The sequence below is a fragment of the Eretmochelys imbricata genome, chromosome 10 (genome assembly GCF_965152235.1).
Source record: "Eretmochelys imbricata isolate rEreImb1 chromosome 10, rEreImb1.hap1, whole genome shotgun sequence".
Lineage (NCBI taxonomy): Eukaryota > Metazoa > Chordata > Testudines > Cheloniidae > Eretmochelys > Eretmochelys imbricata.
Genome location: NC_135581.1, coordinates 69,222,687 through 69,243,366, shown reverse-complemented (window position 1 = coordinate 69,243,366; position 20,680 = coordinate 69,222,687). Strand labels below are relative to the sequence as shown.

Genomic DNA, 20,680 nt, shown 5'->3' with positions numbered 1-20,680 from the left:
TTTCAGTGGATGTGATTAAGTCAATTATTATGTTCTTGGCCCTCAGTAGACTTGGCAGTTGCCTCTTACACCAGTTAGTTTCTCCTTCTCTAGAAGACTGGGTTTTATGTAGCAACTTTACATGTAACTCCTTCCCATGAAGTCTATCAACAAAAAATGGAAAGAGCTACTACACTTATAACTCCCATGTTTCCTAGATGAGAAAATCCAATACGATGTTTAGCTCAAGAGAGATCAGTTTGTTCTAAAGTCGTGATAAAGAAGTCCTGTGTACAGTTGCTCAGATGTCTTGAAGGCAGTGATATTGCTCATGTGATACATGTAGTGAAAACAGTGTAATGTAATATAATATATACACTTATAGTGTGTGTGTATTATACATATATAAACAAACAGGATTTCTGTCTTACATATGAGAGAAATCCTTTTTACTTCCTTCTCTCCTCCTTACTTTTTTCTAACACCCCTTCACTTTTTGAAAATGCTGCACAAGTATGTGTGATGGGTTCTTATCTCCCGCCCCACCCTCCGCTTTTCAGCGTGCCACCTGGGACTGTGGCATCACTGAGCCTGCGTGACCCACCAGCCTGGGTTCCCTTTACACTGTATTGCTGAGGCAAGCCAGCCAAACCCTCCCTTCCTCCCTCAGGCTTCAGACTGCTCTTAACCAGCACACATACAGGTAGGAACAGCTATACACACAGATGCTGAGATCAGCCCTGCATCGGAAGGCTCAGCTAAGGAACTGCCCGGTACTCAAGTGCACACCCCCCTCTGGAGTGTAAACCCAAAATTATACCGTCTTGTGCTGCACAGAGAACTGTACAGTGTAAGCTTATGATATTCTCCCCCCTCCCTCCAATATGGAGAGGGGTATACACCACTTTCTGCCCCCAGGTAGGATTTATACACAAAATAATTTTAGACCAAACAAAAGCAAATTTATTAACTACAAAAGATAGATTTTAAATAAGGGATAGCAAACAGAAGAAGATTGCGTATTTGTTTTATTTGCTAGGTAATCTAAGTTTAATATACTAACGAAACTGGTTATAAGTAACAAATTCTCACCCTAACTTTTTTTTTAGCAGATTGCAGAGATTCTTGAAGACAAGCTGCACTTGCTTGAGGCTTTAAAACTCCAGATATTCCTTTCACAGGCCAGACCCCCTCGAGTCTGGGCTCAGCCCTTCTTTCCCCTCCCCCCCCCCCAAAAAAAAAAAAAAAAAACCCCACAAAACCTCAGTCTCTGTTTCTCAGGTGTTTCCAGCAGTCTTCTTTCTTGGCCGGGGAGTTAATGACGGATGAGCCATGATGATGTTACTCCCCTGTCTTGAATAGATTTTGGATATGGTGGGAATCCATTAGTGGAAAAATACTAGTATTTTCATGGAGTCCATTACCAGGTGACTTGGTCACATGACCCTGCAGCCAAAACTCAGAGGCTGTTTGTAGCATCCCCAGGAAGACTTCTCAGTGGGTGATTAGCATCTTCTAAGAACTATTGTTTTCCCTAATGGCCCTTCCCAACCACCATCCATTCTGTCTAGTGGGCATTCCCCAGATGTAAACACATTTGTAATAGATGCCTAGACAATATTCCTAACTTCAGATACCAAAATGATACATGCATACAAATAGGATAACCATATTCAGTAAATAATAACCTTTCCAATGATATCTCACATGCCTTATCTAGTATAAAATACATCACAGTTATGCTATAATATCATATAACAATATCTCTATGAAGAATATGGTGGCATAATGCCACAGTATGCATTGCCCCTTTAATGCTTTTCAGACCCTCAGGACTTACCAGATAGTAATACCAGTAGGTGCTATAAAGTGCAGATGATTTAATCATGCACATTGTCAAACATTGCGTCTGGTGAGAAAATACAACATGAGTGAGCAGCACAAGTACTACCCTCAGCCACTGGGGTGGCTGAATAGGGAAGGGTGTGTCTGCAGTTTCTTTTCCTGTTTCATCAGCAATGGTAGAAGGTTACCATTAGCAGTTCCACAGTGGACCAGTCTAAGTGTGCTTATGGTGGTGGGGGAATAGTTTAGCTACTTAATTTATTTAAAGTCTGCATTTAGTGGTATTCTAGTCAGATTTCATTCCTCAAGTGAAATTTGAAATGAAAGGCTCTAACTAAAGTACTGACAATAGTCTTTGTTAATACAACAGGTATGTAGTTTAATGTAAGCTTTCTCTCCTTCATTCTCCAGTCCAGTAGTGATACTGTAGTATACTGATAACAACATGGCACAAATTGTATTTAGTTTTGTTATTGTAGTTGAGGCACCAGTATATCATTCTTGTGGTCTGCTCCACCCTAGTGGTTATGGGGGCCAGAATCTCCATAAAATATATGGGGAGCACCTGTACAACTCAAACCTTGCTTTGGAACCTGAAGGACATTTTGGAACTGGAAAACTGTTCATGATTTGTATGGGCTTAAGCAGAGTTAGCTGATCTGCATCTGCATCCTCACTACACTAAATTTTATAATAATAGTAATACAGTAACAGCCGCACATATGATATACACTTACAAGTATACTAATAAGGAACAGGGGCAAGGAGACATACCTCTGTTCTGGGGAGGAATGCTGGGAGAGTAAAAAGTGGAGGGTTTTTTTTTGTTTTTTAAAGGGAGATTAAAAACCTGAGGTTTAGACTAATCCTACTAAATGCCGCTGTCCCTGATCCTTCTGATTGATGACTGAAGCCTATGAACACTAACAAGTATGGAGTGTTTGAGACTGGTAGTAACTAAAAGACCAAATGCACATACTTTTAAAGTTATCTGGCATCATGATCCATTTTACTCTCCATAACAAGATATACCCATACAACGGTACTAAGAATTATCTTACTGAACATAACCATTATGCTCAGTGCAATGCAGAGCCTTTTTGGAAGATCTAGCTAGTCCTTGCCCCCAAAGAACTTACCGTCTAGAAACTTACTCTAGAAACTTAGTCTGTTTTACTTTCTTCGCTATTTCAAGTTTTTATAAATCAAGTTAGAAGTGTATAAAGATTCATCTGACACCGAGTGCTGTCTGCTACATGATGAAGTGTAAGAAAGGACTTACCCGTGAAAACTTTCTGTGCAGGAGAAGAACGATAGGAATTATAGGGACTGTACAGATACGTAAATTACATGTGATGTTCTACTGTAACTAGGAAGCCTATGAGCTATATTATTCCATTCCGTTATCTTTGTGCTGTGGGAGAGGATCAGATTTAGATGGATTCTTATCTGTCTTTCAGTGCATTTTAGCAGGTGAGAACAGAATGATATAGCACCATGTCACCAGACAGCGCTGCAGACCACTAGTAGTCCACAGACTACAGTTTGAGAACCACAATGTTAGGGGGTTTATCTAGCTGCAGTGACAATATTTGTTAAATGAGCAATGTATGAACAAAAATATCGATAGCAATAATAATCACCGTAAGTGTGTGGAGTGCTCAAGTTAGTTACTGAGGGTATGGCTAGACAGCTCATGGAAGGGAACCTCCCAGCCCAGGTCTAGTTTTTAGTAGTCTTGCTCTTCTGTCTCTGATCTGTTTTAAAGAAAAGTGGTCACCCTTAACTAAGCCCAAGTTTTAACTACATGAAGCATGAAACTTTAGACTGGTGTGGCCAAACTGCAGCTCATGAGCCGCATGTGGCTCTTTTACAGACATTGTGGCTCATGAGCCTGTAGCCCATTGGGGGGAGTGGCTCCTCCCCCTCCGGGTCTGTGGGTGGCCAATCCGCCCCACTGCAGCTCCGGGGGTCGCTTGACGTGGAGAATCAGCGGGCAACGAGAGACGTGACCTCAGGCCTCTGATCAGGGCCAAACAACAAACAGTTACAGAGCCCCAGCCCCCGGTTGGGGCTGGGCAGTCTGAGGGCTCAGGCCTGCAATCAGGCTGAGCAGCAGTTGGGCCCCCTAGCTCTGGCGGAGGGCTGACAAGTGCAGGCTTCTTGCCAAGGAGAGGGGGAGACGGCCACCCACTCCACTGCGTCCCGGCCCAGGGCCCTAGCAGTGGCAGAGAGGTCTGCCACTGGGTCAGTGGGGATCCTGACCACAACACGCTGACTCACTCGCTGTCAGCGTTGCAGCCAGACAGTGGTCGGCTACCCCTGGGCCACCTCCCAACTCCCCCTCGGGTGTACATGGCTCTGTAGAGGTCATTCTGGTCTTCAGGGAAGAGAGCCTCTGTCAGCGCTTGCAGCTCCTCCGTGCTTAGGTCTGTAAATGGCCCTGGCGGTCCAGGCCAGACCGCAGCTCCCTCAGGGTCTGCCACAGCCTCCCAGCTTGGGGGCTCACAGGAGGCATCTGGCTCCTCCGGCGGCTGCCTCTCAACTGAGTTCTCCAGCACGCCTTTTGTACTTCTGGTCCCGCCCACTGACTTCCGGCGGGAGGGTTGAACATGTCGTGGCTCCGCCCACCAGGGTTCAATGAGGGGCTCCTTCCCCTCCAGGTCTGTGGGTGGCTAATCTGCCCCACTACAGAGCCACATGTGGCTCTTTTACAGACACTGTGGCTCGTGGAGCCCCCCACTCCGCTCCCCCCACTCTCCACCTACCAGACTTGGGGCGGGGAGAGCTCAGGACCTCTGCCTTGCAGCAGGGTGGTGGGGTAGGGGCTTCTGCCCACGGGGGTCTCGGGGCTTCAGTCCCATGGGGCGCACCTGCTGCGGCTTGGGGCTTCACCAGGAGTGGGGCTGAAGCCCTGAGACCTGGCAGATGCCTCCCGCAGTCCTGAAGCTCAGACACCCAGCAGGTGCACCCTGGCTCTCAAACTTCTGAAGATTGTTGTATGTGGCTCAGAGGGTCAGTAAATTTGCCACCCGTGCTTTAGATAGTTGAGCTGGTTCCGAGTAAGACAATTAGTACCCTTTTTAGATGTTTAGTTCTTTGCAGTGAAAAAACATTTTCTTTAAAATTGATACAGTAGAACCTGAGAGTTACGAACATCTTGGGAATGGAAGTTGTTTGTAACTCTGAACAAAATGTTATGGTTCATTCAAAAGTTTACAATTGAACATTGACTTAATACAGCTTTGAAACTTTACTATGCAGAAGAAAAATGCTGCTTTCCCTTTATTTTTGTTAGTAGTTTGTTTAACATGGTACTGTACCATATTTGCCTTTTTTGGTCTCTGCTGCTGCCTGGTTGTATACTTCTAGTTCCAAATGAAGTGTGTGGTTGACTGGTCAATTCGTAACTCTGGTGTTCGTAACTCTGAGGTTGTACTGTATACAAAAAGTCAGACGGCTTTCTCATGATAAAAATGTTGGAGACTTTATATATCTGAACTTGAGTTTCCCTCTGCTGCTTTAGTATCTACACAAAGTTTCCATGCATTCTAGAGCACTGGTAGTACTCCTATGGTAAATTGCCTGTATAAAATTGGCTAACTGGTGAAAAAAGCATTGACTTTATTCTCTGGTTTCAAAGCACCTGCTGTTAGTGGTAAAATTATTAGTATATACTGACATGCCCTTGCTTGGAAAATGAGTAGGATTGCTGAAACAGGCCTTTGGTCTCATGTTTACTATATTGCCTTAATCACTTCAAACCCATTCTGACATATCCACTGTTCATTTTATTTATAGTTTGACTATGCCTGTGATGAGGAAAACTTAGGAACATGGATTTGTCTTCCATACAGTCAAGATCTGCTATACACTAAATGTCCATAGGTCTAAACCTATTGAATCATTCTTACTCGAATTCAACTGTCAAGTCTTGACAAGCTTCCAGTGTGCAACAGTATCACCTTTTGAGTGGTGTATATTGTATACATTTTGAATGGACCATTGCAATGATTAGGCAATTGGTGATCCTGAAATTTGTTTATGCTAAATTCGTTTTTTGTTAGCTCATCCTGTTATACCAATAAAATAAAAACCAGCAGGATCTTATTAAAGGGGAAAAGGCAAAATACCACATTTATTGTGAATACAGAAAGAATCATAGTAATCAGTTAGTTATAGCTATAACATTCCATTCAATCTCATGTTTATTCACACAATCATTCATACAAACACACACACACAGGTTCTGCAAGGTTGTTATCATAGTTACCAGCCTTAGAGTTGCTCATGCCAAGCCACTGGCCAGGTGGCCTGGACATGAGGAGGGAGCTGGGCCTTGTCAGATGCTCATCTGATGCTCCTGGAAGTTGGTTTGCAGAATCAGACCCCAAAGTTCTCACTTTCTAGAGTCCATTTTTATAGGAATTTGTTCCTATGCCAGTCTATGGGAATTGCTTCATCATGCTGTTGCTGAATCAATCAGCAGATAGCACGTTCCTGATGGCTCCGTGCTGCTAGATGTTATCTTGTTCTTTGGTTCTCCCTTTCTTGAGGCTGTTGGGTGGATTCCAGTCTGCCCTCCGGGAGGGGGTCCTCTGGTTATTTCCACTTGATGCCTTCTTCAGCCGATGGACACTGGATTCTTAGGCTGGCACCTCCCTGATCATTCAGTTATTATCCACATCAAGCATCCATCCACAGACATCCTCTATCTCTATTTTAATCACAATTGTTAATACAACAAAAGGGCGGGGAGTCTCTGGGTGCTGTTTCTATTGTTACAGAGTATTGCTTTGAGTCTCTCTCTCTGTGCGAATTGCTTTGAGAACAGACTCTCTTAGAATGTACTAACGCAATTAGCAGCTTGCAAGTTTCACACATAGAGGGAGAGAAACAGTACCAAAAACCAACAGACCTCTTAATTAGTAATACCCTGGAATTTAAACTATGGGGAATCAAACTCACTTGTGATTTTAATACAGAACTTCTTTAATATGATCCAACAATCCTTCCATCTTCAGTTATGTCTGTTTGTTTCATATTTGTGCCCTGTCACAAACCCAGATTTTTATGCTCCTGGGGGCACAGATTAACTCTGTTACTTGCTTGCATAATGCCTTGCACAAGGGGCATTTTGTTGAGTGGGGTCTCTAGGTGCTATATTAGTACAAACAATAATGGTCTGTAAACTTCTTAAATATTAATTCATAACATCTCCTTAGATTCGGAAGGTTGGATTCACATTACTTTAGACTCCTAATGAAAGGGCAGTCTCCCTACACTGATATACTTGTGAAAACTAAGCTGTAGAAGAAAGATGTTGTTCAGAAATTTCTACCATTGAAAATTTGTAAGGCAATATTTGAAGACCTGTGACCATGAGGGGAAAACATTTGAGCATTTGCCAGATGTTTAAGAAGCTGAAGTTAAAAGATAAATTTGACTGACTCTGCTATAAGAGTATTTTTCCTTTCTTCTCTAGCTGAATAAATTGTACAGTGAGAGCATTTTATGAACCAAGCTTAAGCAATCTGATATCTGCCTAACAATTCTGTGGTATTTTGTACTTTACAGTCAGCTTGGCATTCTTTAAGGTAATGGCACATTGATATGATCTATTTGAAACTGACAGTGTAGTATTGACTAACCTTGAACTATATACTATGTCAGTTTTGGGGGGTTGATTGAGGGTGAAGAAGACAAAGTAATTGTATTAAATTCATGTGTTACAGTCTGGATTCCAATAGCAAACAGAAAAGGAGTACTTGTGGCACCTTAGACTAACCAATTTATTTGAGCATAAGCTTTCGTGAGATCGATCTTCTACACTTGCCACAGTATGCATCCGATGAAGTGAGCTGTAGTTCACGAAAGCTTATGCTCAAATAAATTGGTTAGTCTCTAAGGTGCTACAAGTACTCCTTTTCTTTTTGCGAATACGGACTAACACGGCTGTTACTCTGAAACCGATTCCAATAGCTTAATCTAAGACTTGGGTCACTTGAGAACTGCTAAGGCAACTCATCACAAAAGTTCATGATAGAGAAGGCCACCTGAGCTTTTTAGCTTGCAAGACAAATGTTCCTTGTTAATAAGGAGAGAAATACAAATAAAAGACAGGGTAACTTGCAAAGCAACCCTTACCAAATTGACTACCACATACGATCTAAATTGTATGAAACAATATTCTAAAAATGCAAACATCTTGTTGGAGTTGAGATATGGAGGAATGTATCTGTTCAAATGCTAGTCTTGACCAAAATGGTAACTTCTGAATATGAAAATCTAAATATGAATTTATAATGTAACAGATTCCTAAATTCAGAGAAATAGCCTGAAAATTTTTGTAGTTGCTGTTCATGATTAAATGTTGTGAAGTAAGCAGCAATATTTCCCTTCTTTAGTCTTCAGTTTATACTTTCAGAGTTTGAATAGTGTCATGAGTACAAGCTTCAAAAAGTGTGCTTTCAGGGTGTAGGCTAGGAATTAGTATAGTCTCTCTGAAAGTGATAAATTACTGAATGCTCCACATGAAAGTAAAAAACTTTGCTTATGAAAATGTACACCCTGCTGCACATTCATTTAAGATGGCTCAGTCCTGCACAGTCTTTACCACCAAAGTCAATGGAAGACACTCTTTCTTCTGCAATTTTTGTTTTTAACCAGGGTCTTGAAATTTGGTGGTGGTTTTATTTTTTAAAGACACTGATTTCCATGAAACAATTGTAGAGAATTTGACCCAAAGATCCTTTTTTCTAAAGCAGACTTTTGTGCCTGGAATAGATGATGCCAAAGCAGTAGGAACCTTTGTATTTTAAAATGCAACAGTTGAAAATCGTCTGAGTTCATTAGATAATTGGCTGTGTATGTGAATTTCAGGTTTACAGAAGAGGAAAATGGCTCAAGAAACTAACCATAGCCAAGTGCCTATGCTTTGTTCCACTGGATGCGGATTTTATGGAAACCCTCGTACAAATGGAATGTGTTCAATTTGCTATAAAGAACACCTTCAAAGGCAGAATAGTAGTAATGGTAGAATTAGCCCTCCTGGTAAGTATTAGATTAATATCTAACATCTTGATTCCAATTTGAGCAAACCTTGTGTGCTACATTTACATTTAGATGTCCCTGCCTCATCCATTTTTTGAAGTGGGGATTTGATTGATTTTTTTCAGCAGCCGATGATGATAAAGAATGAGAGAGAGGGCAATCCACTGTACTGCTGCCAAAAAGTCTCTACTGTTTTACAGAATTTTTGAATCCGCTTTAAAATGAAATAAACATACTGTGGATAATCTTTTTATAAGTGTAATTGTAGTTTATATTTTTGTGCCTTGCATTTATTTCTGGCAAGATATAATAAGCACTAGGTGTCTAATATCACTATAAAAATGCTAGAAATTCTTTTCAGAGAAGATTATCAGGAATTACTGACTCTACAGAGAACAACCTGTCTTGGGCAGATGAAAAATATTTAGAACAAAATCTAAATTCTGGAAGTAATTGGTGCAGTATTAAGATTGACACTTCAAACACAACTCAGGAAGCATTGGTCTTCAGAAAGAAAGGTTCCCATAGCAGTCTTTACGCTCACCTGGATTAAGACAACCCAAAGCTTTAGGCACACTTCATGTGGGCTTCCTGCACTTCGGCCCTGCTCCGGGTCAGCAGCAGAGGCCCTTTGTCCCCTGACCACTTGGAATGGGCAACAGTTATGACCAGAGGCCTCTCCTTCCTCACCCTCAGCTGCCTAGAGGAGTTAGGAGACTCCTTCCCCTCTGAACCATTGGTAGTGTCCCCCTCATTCCAAGCAGTGGTGAAAGCAGCAGCAGGGTCCCACTAGCCCCATGATATGGTGGTCTTTCATGGTGTAGCTAAACCCTGGCCTGCTCTTGTGGTGAGTGTGGGGCCAGACTGGTTTTTTCATGACTAATGGCAGCTGCTTCTTCTGCTGGAAACTGCATGCAGACTCTGGTAAACTTCATGGTATGGATTACATTCAGGTCACATTTTTAAGCTTTTTCACAACCACCAGGGCTAGAGTCTCATTTAAACGGAAAGCTCTGGTTCTGATATCCCATGACTCTAGGATCTGAGCCCCAAGATGTGGACCTGTTCAAAGAGTTTTTCAATGGAATCTTTGTCTGTTACTGCAATTTTATGTTACTGTATGTTACTGCAATTTTATATTGACGAATGTTCCCTCTTGTAGTAGTGTGTGTTGCTTGTTTCTGTGTGTGGCTTTTTGTGTTTTTGTTGTTTTGTTTTACAAAACCCAGGAGATCCTTCAGGAGTATAGTATTTGGCCTTAGAGAAGGTGGTTCTTCCATTTCAAAATTATTTCTTTTGGCCAGACAGTGAAAGTACATCCTACCTTGTGTGGCAGGAATTGTACCTCTTTCAGTGGAGATGTCATGATTCACTACACTAAGTGATCCTGGACGCAGTGCTTCTGGTAGTATGACTCAATGAGCTACTTGCCAGTTGGCTCAATAATAAGTTGGGTCAACACAGAGATTCGTCCATAGTGTTCCCATGGCCTAAGTCTCTCTTTACAATTGAATAAACAAATGAAGAAATTTGCCTTCTAGTACAGGCAGTCTGTTAGACTTCTTTGGATGTAGACACAGTACAATATCTTCACAGAGATACTTGTATAGTTCTTTGTTGTATGTATAGCTGTGTCGTATGTTATGTAGTTTTAACTACTTGTTGACTGGAAGCAGACCATGCAGAAAGCATAACTTGTGCTACTAAATGTCATTTCATGTAGGCCCTAACATTCTGTTCAGTTTAATGGCATGTTATTGCCTGATGCATTTCCAAAAGTGCAGTGGTGAATCTATAGTGAAAAGGGTTAAGTAAAATGATACCTGGATGAAAGATGTCTGGGCATACAGGGGAAGTTGGATACTGGTCCCAAATATCCTAAAATATCTTCTGTGGTATTGGTCTCTTACAAAAATGTGAAGTTGAAATACCAGTTATTCATAGAAGCTTTTGAGTAATTTAAAACAGTCATGCTTTCCTTTGTTTAATGCTGCTTTTTTTGAAATATGTGCAGCGTGGGCTTTCGGTGGACAAGGGTGGGAAGTGGGCAAATGTGACCAGACATAATTAATTTAAATAATTACAGTACAATATAATCTATTAAAATGTAGGCTCTGATTCAGCAAGGAATTTCACCATATGTTAAAATAGTATGCTGAATTGTGACCAGAGTGCAGAAGAATCTTTGTTATGGATAAATTCTGTAACTCCAGAAGGCAGTGAAACCAGTTTTACATTAGTGTCTTTCTTCCAGCAACTTCTGTCAGTAGTATAACCGAGTCTTTACCAGTACAGCACACAGAAGGCAGTGTCCCAGAAACTCCATCAACATTAGACTCTACATCTACCCAGTCTACACAGCCAAGGTAAATTATCTTGTCTATGCTTGTTAGTCAACATTTTACATACAAACTGATATAAACATGACTGTTTCAACTATGTCCTGAGGCTGAATAATTAGGTATTAAAAATTGGGGGTGAGAAATGAGCAATTTGATCTTGCATGCTTAAACATGAGATTTCTTTAAGTAATTACCAATTACTATTATACAAACAAGATCATCTTATAAATATATTTGAAAACAAACAAAATTCTGATTTTTAATTCAAAGTCTCAAATACCAAAATCTCTGCAGTGACACCTTTCTGCTCATAGAGAAATCATATCTGCACTAAAACAGTCTATGAAGCCTCGTCACTCCACAACATGCAATTTGGCGGTTGATTTTCTGAGGGGAAACTATCTTAGAAATAGGAGTTATTAATTATATATACTTAAACTGGACAGGAAAGCTCTTCTAATTGCAGTTCTCTTTACTGACCTGCAATGTTCCATATTGAACTGCTTGCTTCAGTTCATCTCATCATTTCATCTAGAGGATAGGTTATTCAGAATAGGATATAGGAGACTTGAGTTCTATTCTTAGCTCTGCTACTCAACTGCTGTCTCCTTCACCTCTGTCAGAATTAGTAAAGGATATACGTCTCTTTGTAAATCATTCCAATATCTACAAATGAAAAGCAGTATGTAAGAGCTAAATATTTACTTATTTATTTTGGTAGCTGCATTTCAGTGTTGAATGACATGAACCCAACAGCAGTTTTAATTTTTTCAAGGACATTGGGATCTTTTGGCATGAAAGACGTTAAACAAGCAGATTATATTAAAATTTTAAGTAAATTGGCTTGCAATTTCTAACTTCATCAACCAACCTTCTCCTTTTTAAAAATGTCATAATATAGACTACAGTTAGGTAAGACTAGAATCATTCGTTTATAATCGTCTGAACACAACCAGTCCTAGTTTACAGCTTCTCAGTCAATATTTATGAAAGCTGTTAAGTTGATAACTCATACTTGTAAACTTGAGTATGAGCTGAATACCATCTGCAGTGCTAGCTGATCTAGGAGCCTTTTACCCTTCTATTTCCAGCTTGGGTGGAAGGTTTGTACTTCATACTAATACTGCCTTTCTATCCAGTCAAACTGCACAAAGTTCATGCCAGGTCTGGAAAAGTGTCAAAGTATTATAGGCCCAGGGGCAGAGGAAAACCCTCTGAAGTGATGCAAGGCACCTTTACCCTTCTCCCTCCCCCACATCCTGGATAGTATCCAGAGCCAGCCTCTTTCCTTCCAGTCAGTTCTCTGATAATCTCTGGTTTGGTTGGCAGATTAGGTACTGGGCCAACGGGGCTCATGTCCAGGGTCACCAACCAAATGAGGGGTCCTGGAAAAATGATCACCCCAGTGCCCCCACACGCTCACCCGGTGCTTCTGCCGGGGTCTGGGCACAGGGTTTGCCCGGCTCCACCCGCTCACCCAGCGCTTCTGTCAGAGTCCAGGCGCAGGGGCTTGCCCCGCTCCGCCTGCTCGCCCAGCACTCCTGCCAGGGTTGAGATGCAGTGGCTCGCCCCGTTCGCCTGGCGCTCCTGCCAGGGAGCGGAGTTGTGGCATGGGGGCTTGCCCTGCTCACCTGGCGCTCCTGCTGGGGAGCCGGGGAAGCCCCCGCAGCCCAACCCTGCTCCCTGACAGGAGGGGCAAGCCCCTGTGCCCTGACCCCATTCCCTAGCAGGAGTGCTGTTGGGGGGGGGGGGGGGGGGCGGGGGAGGGACTGCAGGCGAAAGGGGCGGAGCGGGGCCCCATGCTTGCTCTGGCCCAGAGCCCCACAAAATTGTAATCCACCTCTGGGTTAGCGGATTCCTAAAAGGGAAGTGGACTTGTCACCCTCAATGACTTCAGTAAGTTTCAACTTCAGTTTTATTTAGAAAAGTATTAAATTGAAAATCTACCCCCTGCCCTGTCCCCTAACAGCACCTGGGATTTTTGATCTATTCTAAGTAGTGCATAATTAGTGTGGCTGAAGGCTCAAGTCACAAAGTCTTATTGGCTTCTCTATGCAACAGGGGATGATAGGATGGAAGAGAAGAATGCAAGATGTTCTGTGGAAGTCCTAAGTATTTGAGTAGATTCCCCTATCTTCCTGGATTCAGGCTACAGCCTAATGACCACTCACAGGGACAAGCTGCAATTTTCTTTCTCACGTTAAACATACCAGTATATGAATCTGAGGTTTAGTAGCCACTATGGTTACTTCAGCTAGTTGTTGGCATTACTCTTAACTAGGCTTGGAAGTATTAGATTATCTGTGAATTTTGATAAACATTGGTTTCACTACACACACACATACACTGACAAAATATTTCTATCAATAATAATCAAAATTTACAGATAGGCAAAGTAAGAAAAATCTGCTTGAGAATTTATTAGGGTTTGATTTAAGTATACATATTTTGTTTGTTTTGATTTGGTTGACAATTTATGCTTTAAAGGTTATAAAGCTTTAACTATTTGAATCTCAATTCCTAGTGTCATTAAATAATAATTGCCTAATCCCCACCATAACTTCCTGAAACTGAAAATTCAAATGGGTAAAAATAAAATACTTAAAAATAAACATCAGTATTATCAGTTAAAACTGTAAGAAAATAAAAATTGAATTCTGCCAAGCCTACTCCTAACTCAAGTGTGTGCTACAATGGAAGCTGAAAATATTTGGCTTCTCATCAGTTTGTTTGTTTGTTTAAACACTAACTAGTGCTGTAATTTGCCACTGAAGTCCTTAACTTCTAAATTAGAAGATTGGTACACTGCATTGTTGTCCTATCATAATATCTGAGCAATGTTTGTGAAAATAAATCCTGTACCTGGCTCTTACGAATTCTCAACTGTTTTCTTCCTAGTCCTGTGTCAAACCAGTCACTTTTAACAGAATCTGTAGCATCATCCCAAGCAGAAATTACAGCTGTGGACAAAACAGTACCTGAAACAGAAGATTTGCAAGGTTAGTGTCTGAATTTGCATAACTAAAGCATGTATGAAATATATATGCTGTTTTTACACCTTGACTAGTTTTATAATAAATTCTAACGTGCTTCATTCTGAGCAATGTAAAGACAATGTTGCATAAAGCTGAAAGAAAATGAAACATGGCATGCATATGCTTTTAATGTAGAAATACTACACGTATGGAATCTTCAAATAAGGTTGACAAAAATGTTCACATTTCAGTTGACTTTGAATTCTAACTATATACAACGTGCTTAAAATCAGTGTGTGCCTTAGTGCTGGGTTTTTAACTGGGGTTGGGGAAATATGAATTTAGGTAACATTCTGAATGGATTGATTAATTTTTACTAAAACATTATTAAAATCAGATTTTCACTATGGAGTGATGAAAGAACTTGGTGCTGTTAAAATATATATATATATATATATATATATAATGGACAATGGTCGTCTTTTTAAAAAAAAAAAAAAAAAAAATCTGCCCAAACTAGATTGTGAACTTTTTGACATAGTTTGGATATCAGTTGTAAATGCTCTAGCATTCTGTTCTGGAATATAGAGCTGGTAATCAGCTGATAAGAGGTTTCTCCTCCTGCCTCCAAGGCTTGCTCCTCTGGATACACTGACAGATGACCCTGCTTCCTTCTCTTCCCCTCCCCTTCCCCTCCCCTTCACCCAAAAGAGTGAAAAGTGTATTGTTGGTTGTTGTTTTTTCACCAGAGGGCAGGCTCACATAAATTAGAAACCCTGATACAGTAACTTGTCGCTTAATGTTGTAGTTACGTTATTGAAAAATGCGACTTTAAGTGAAACAATGTTAAGCAAATCCAATTTCTCCATAAGAATTAATGTAAATAGGGGGTTAGGTTCCAGGGAAATTATTTTTGCCAGACAAGACATTATATACATATACAGTATACGTTTTAAACAATTTAATACTGTACTCAGCAATGATGACTGTGAAGCTTGATTGAGGTGCTGGAGTCAGGGTGAAAGGGTGGATCATCCTGCTGCTCCTCTTTCCAAAGTGCTGGGGGGTGCTCAATCTTGGCTCTGCCCTAGGCTTGCCCCCACTCCACCCCTTCCCTCAAGGCCCTACCCCCACCCCGCCACTTCCTGCCCCTGCTCCACCCCCTTTCCCCTTGAGCGCGCCGCGTCCTCACTCCTCCCACCTCCCTTCAGCCTCCTGAATGCCGCAAAACAGCTGATTGCTGTGGGTGGGAGGCACAGGGAGGGAAGGGGAGGTTGCGTGCCGCATCCTCGCTCCTCCCCACCCCCATAGCCTCCTGAATGCTGCAAAACAGCTGATTGCTGCAGGCAAGCGGCATGGGGAGGGAGGGGGGAGTTGCTGACCTGCAGGGCCGCCGGCAGTTGGAGGTGCTGGGGTGGGGAGGTGAATCGGAGCTGATAGGGGGGCTGCTAGCCCACCCTGGTTCCGAGCCCCCACAGTCAAACAACATTATAAGCAAACATTGTGCAACTTTAAATGAATGTTCTCTAATAGATCAGTTATGTAACAATGAAACAAAGTTAACCGGGACTACATTACGTGAGGAGTTACTGTAATGGGAATTTTCCTGTGCCTAGTGCTTGAGGAACTCTGGACCTTGTGGTCTCCTGCCTTATTTTTACTGCCTGTTTCACTGTAAGGATCACCAGCACCTAGTAACTACAGATCTAAACCATGAGGACCCAGACATGGAATTCCCTGTCACAAGCAAATTCATAAGTGCTCTCCAGTGGTGGCAGTCAGCCCTCTCTCTTTTGAAGGGAGTTCCTGTGCAGACCCTTAAACTGTACATTGCAAACACAAAGTTGTCTGTTCACTTCCAGGTTTTGCAGGTAACAGTTAATTTTTTTGTTTAGATGCTTAGCAAATAAAATAATTTTTGCTGGGAGCTAGCTAGACTCTACACAAACATGTTTTCAAGCTAGTGTAACAATTTTGTGTGAGGTAAGATAATGTAAAAACATTTTTTTGAATGAAATTCACATCCATGCCAGTAGTTGGAGGATCTATTAGAATCTCTTGGGGAATACAAGGTAATATTAAATTCAAAAAACTGTTTGTTTGATCTATAGTAGCACAGTGCAATTTACCCATTTTACTCACCACAGCTTTCTAAAATTCCTACTTCTAAGAACAGGTTTCAGAGTAACAGCCGTGTTAGTCTGTATTCGCAAAAAGAAAAGGAGTACTTGTGGCACCTTAGAGACTAACCAATTTATTTGAGCATAAGCTTTCGTGAGCTACAGCATCCGACGAAGTGAGCTGTAGCTCACGAAAACTTATGCTCAAATAAGTTGGTTAGTCTCTAAGGTGCCACAAGTACTCCTTTTCTTTTTACTTCTAAGAAGCAATTCTTGCTTTGTGCATCAGAAAGTTGTACCTGTTCACCTTAAATTAAGAAAGCTTCATGTTTTGGTAGCTGCTTCAGTAGCTACCATAAAAATAGCTTGTAATTTCTGATCAAAGCAGTGTGGGGAATTAGTGCCAGATTGAAGCGTTAGTTCTTTATTGCATAGAACACTGCATCAGCTGAATATTCAAAATGAAAATATACTGCACAATATAATCAACATAACCCAAATAAGTCATTTGACGTTTTTGAGTATGTTCCATACTGGTCATTTAATAAAGGTTAAGGTACACACTGTTTTTTGTAGGAATCTAAATTGGTTACTATTAGATTTGTAAAGCAGAACACACAAGGCTGCGATAATGGGTAGGTCTGCACTTAAGGCAGTGTGCAGAGTACAGACATTGCATACCCAGCTAGCACAGGTATAAATAGCAGTGTAGACACTGAGGCACGGCTTAGGCGAGTAAAGAGATGCCAGAACCCTAGGATGCATACCCTGCATGTGTCTCTGCATGCCCAAGCTGTGCCTCTACATCTACACTTTGTTTTTAGCAGTGTACTGCCCCACTGCAAGAGCCTTTCACTGTAGCTACAGCTACATCCCTGTGGCATGTGGCTACGCATATGCTACAGGCAGCTGCAAGTGTAAATGAGAGCCGGGACAAATCACACTTACTTAGACTCTCCTAGAAGTTAAAAAAACAAACTAGCAAACAGACACATGGAGTATTATTTGTATTTGTGCAGATGATATGTAACATGTCAGGCAACCTAGGTAAAATTGCAAGGTTACAAATCCCTCAGGTGGCTCTGACTTGATCTGGTCTGTGTGGCTTTGCCCTTTATACACCCAAGTTTGTGTTATGCCTTGCAAAACAGATCAAGGAAGAGGTAGGAAATCTGAGCGAACCTGGCTTTCAAATAGTCAGCATGTTCTAGAGTTTGTTTACTCAAACTGTTTGCAAATATTAAATACTGTAGCAAAGCCAAAAATATTAAATAACTCTAAAAGCAATTAATTGTGAACAATCTCAAATCTTATGAACATTATCCCTAATATGACAAGATAAAATGCATTAAGATAAAACCTAACTTTTTTTTCCCTCATGAGGTTTTTGCCCTAGAAATGTTCAGGTAATAGTCAGACTTTGTTTTCAGATTGCTGAACAAATATTTACTAGAATTTTTACCTTTCTTAGTTTTCAAAGTCTTTCCTCAGCTGTAAAATGGAGATTAATATCTGCCTACCACTTTGCAAGTTATAGTGCTACAAACCATTCATTATCTTCATGTATGCTCCCTGCTAAATGCAGGGTAACACAGTAATACTTTTGTTCGTGTAACAGTTAAGCTCTCCAGTTTTCTTTGACTTCTTCTGACTATAATGTAAAGGTCACTTAAAGGCATACATAGCATAGCTGGTCTACCTTTTTTCTTGCTCTCTAGCAATATATGCATAACTTTTAGGATGGGAGTGGGTTTCAACAAGTGGTAGGGTTGAGAGCTTTTTTGATACGTGCACTTTTTTGATACGTAGATACATTGGCCCAGAACGGCAAAAGATTGAGACCAAAAAAACAGGTGCTCAGGCCTCCTCTGTATATAGCTAGGAAGTAGAAATAGTTTGATTTAAGTCACTGGGCATTGTGTACCATCATGAAACTTGACTGAGCTTAATGAAAATGAACTTGGCAAAATGTATGAAAGGTCTGTCTGTCTCGTCTGACCACTGGAAGGTGCCCACTTTTGACGCATGTCTTGGTCTGTCCAGTCCATAGGTAAATAAGCTTTTGAGCTGGACTATTATTTAAAATAAAAATGGACTAACTACATGGAACACGTTGCATGCAGTATTGAATATCTTAGATAAATGCTATGATGCTCACAATATCTGCTGGTGTGACTGAAAGCACATGTAAGTCAATGGAAACGTTTCCATAGACTTCAAGGGGCTTTGGATCAGAGCTGTGACAGAACTGCTCATATTCAGTTTGCATATATTGCCCTTACTGCTTAAAAGAGCACTTACATTGCAAAAGGCAACATGGAGCAAAATTAGGGAAGCACCCTAGTGGCTCCACAGTTATGAATATTTTGTGTGTTCCATTTAGAGTTGTGCTAAAATCCCTTAAACAGAAAACCTGACATTGATCATTCTAAAAATAGATTATTTCAATAAGGAGTACAAATCTGAAATTTCTAGGCCACTATCAGACTCCTAGGAGGCTTGCTTCAACCAGTATAAGATGACAACTGTCCTTTCAGGCTTTCTTGAACTCCTATAGTTTAACAATAACAGTTATGAACTTCAAATTTCACAAACATTTTATGTTTCAGACCCAGCATTACATCACCTGGGAAGACTTAAAGTATCCAAAGATAACACTACTCCATTCTGTGCTTTTTGTTTTCCTCTCTGCAGTGGAAACTGATAGAACAATCTTTGCAGTCTACTTCCATTTTACTTTGTCTGGCTCCATGTCTTCTGCACCCTTCCCCAGTTAGTCTCTCCAGCAAAGCTCAGATTCCCAGCAGAGCTGCCCAGTGTATCTCCATAAGTATACTCTCCAGAAAGCTCCTCCCTGTCGCTTCCGAAACATATATCATAGTACGCTATGCCCTCCACCCCAAGTCTCCTTTGGACCTGCTACAGTTAGCCAGTGAGACTCTCAATCTGTTGAGCTAGCCTGTGGGTTCATTGGATTAGGGCTTCTCCTTGGCAAACTGTAGGAGAATCAGATGGTGAAGTTGTGTTTGTACTGTTGTACAACCTCTGCATTTTAAGCAAAGCTTCAGGTAGATCTGCACATTGAGGTGACCCTTTACCTTGCAGATTTAGGATGTACAACCGGTCCTATTGAAAGTGGAGGAGACCTTTTTGGTCATTGGAAGTGTTCTTTTCAATATATTATACTTCTAGCCTCGTGTTTTTGAATGTTAACTATCAAAACTGTTTGAGTTTCTGGGAGGGAGCATTGGAGGCTCTTGATTTCTCTGTGTATTAATCAGGTAAAGACATTATCTGGTTACTGCATGACCCTTCTGGGCTTTGCAGTCTAAATACTTAGTACTACACCAGCCATTTTCACTCCTTGCTCAGGTGGGTCCCCAGCCTTGTTGCATTAATATGGGATTCTCTTGTTGGACAGGCCCAATTAGGCATACAAAAGCTCTCCTTTGCAACTTACTCTAATACAGGCAGCAAGGCCTGCTATGCCTCCAAATCTCTGGTTTATGTAATTAAGATTAATAGTCATGACTCCTAGGCAAGTCAGAGATCATTTACTTTATAGTGGGGCTGTTTTACACAAACTCAGTGCCACAGTTCAGCGTATTCTTGCAAGAGTTGGGTTCAGGAGGGTAGTCTAGAAGTGTTACTTTGCTACTTCAACTATAGTACAAGGAGGTGTTACAGGCCAGTAGGGCTAAAGTTCAAATTAGAGGTTTAAAGGTGTCTGAAACACACATTATAAGGGGGCTGCTGACTTTCATGTATAATGTAGCTACATGAAACTTTGAAACCCAAGAATAGGGAGGATGTAACAGGGAAGACGTGCTAGCAGAGTGTTGCTATGCTGCTTTCCCATTAGTACTGTTTTGTTTTGCTTTTTAAATAAGGGCTGTGTTTGCTTCCACTGTTTCCCAAGCTTTTTGCTACTTAGGAATCCACCCTCCCTCTAAGAAGACTGGATTACGCTGGGGAGGGAAGCGTAAGTGGCTTTAACGCTATCTTTCCAATACCCCCCTGATATTGGGAGCTACTAGGGCCTCAGTAGCCTTAGTGCTGCTGTAACACAAGTGGAAGCTAGATCAGCTTTAGTGCTTAAGAAGTAAGGAGTGGAATGAGGAGGGGCAGAGGATTAGGCTCAATATCTTGCATGAAGGAAAACTTTGGCAATGCCACTTTAAATAACTGGTAAGTGGCAAAGGACGTTGCCCCTTGCTTATTTCTCGCCTTCCCCTGCTTCATGCTCATCTGACCTTTCTTGTGCTACTGTTGCTGCAGCCAAAGAATATTTTAAGATGTCCCTTAACCCATCCACTGCTGAACAAGCAATATAAAATGTAGTGTTTGCAGCGATCATAGACTACCT

At 41.3% G+C, this 20,680-nt stretch overlaps 1 protein-coding gene across 3 annotated transcripts in view; it reads left to right on the top strand.

Moving 5' to 3' along the window:
* The window catches only part of ZFAND6 (zinc finger AN1-type containing 6), a 49,266-nt gene that overhangs the window by 24,585 nt on the left and 4,001 nt on the right, over window positions 1-20,680 (top strand). For all 3 annotated transcript variants that reach the window (XM_077827697.1, XM_077827694.1, XM_077827695.1), the window contains exons 2-4: window positions 8,707-8,877; window positions 11,132-11,243; window positions 14,118-14,218. In XM_077827697.1, the coding sequence (XP_077683823.1) occupies window positions 8,724-8,877; window positions 11,132-11,243; window positions 14,118-14,218 (367 nt within the window). In that variant the 5' untranslated portion in view covers window positions 8,707-8,723. The remainder of the gene's footprint in view (window positions 1-8,706; window positions 8,878-11,131; window positions 11,244-14,117; window positions 14,219-20,680) is intronic.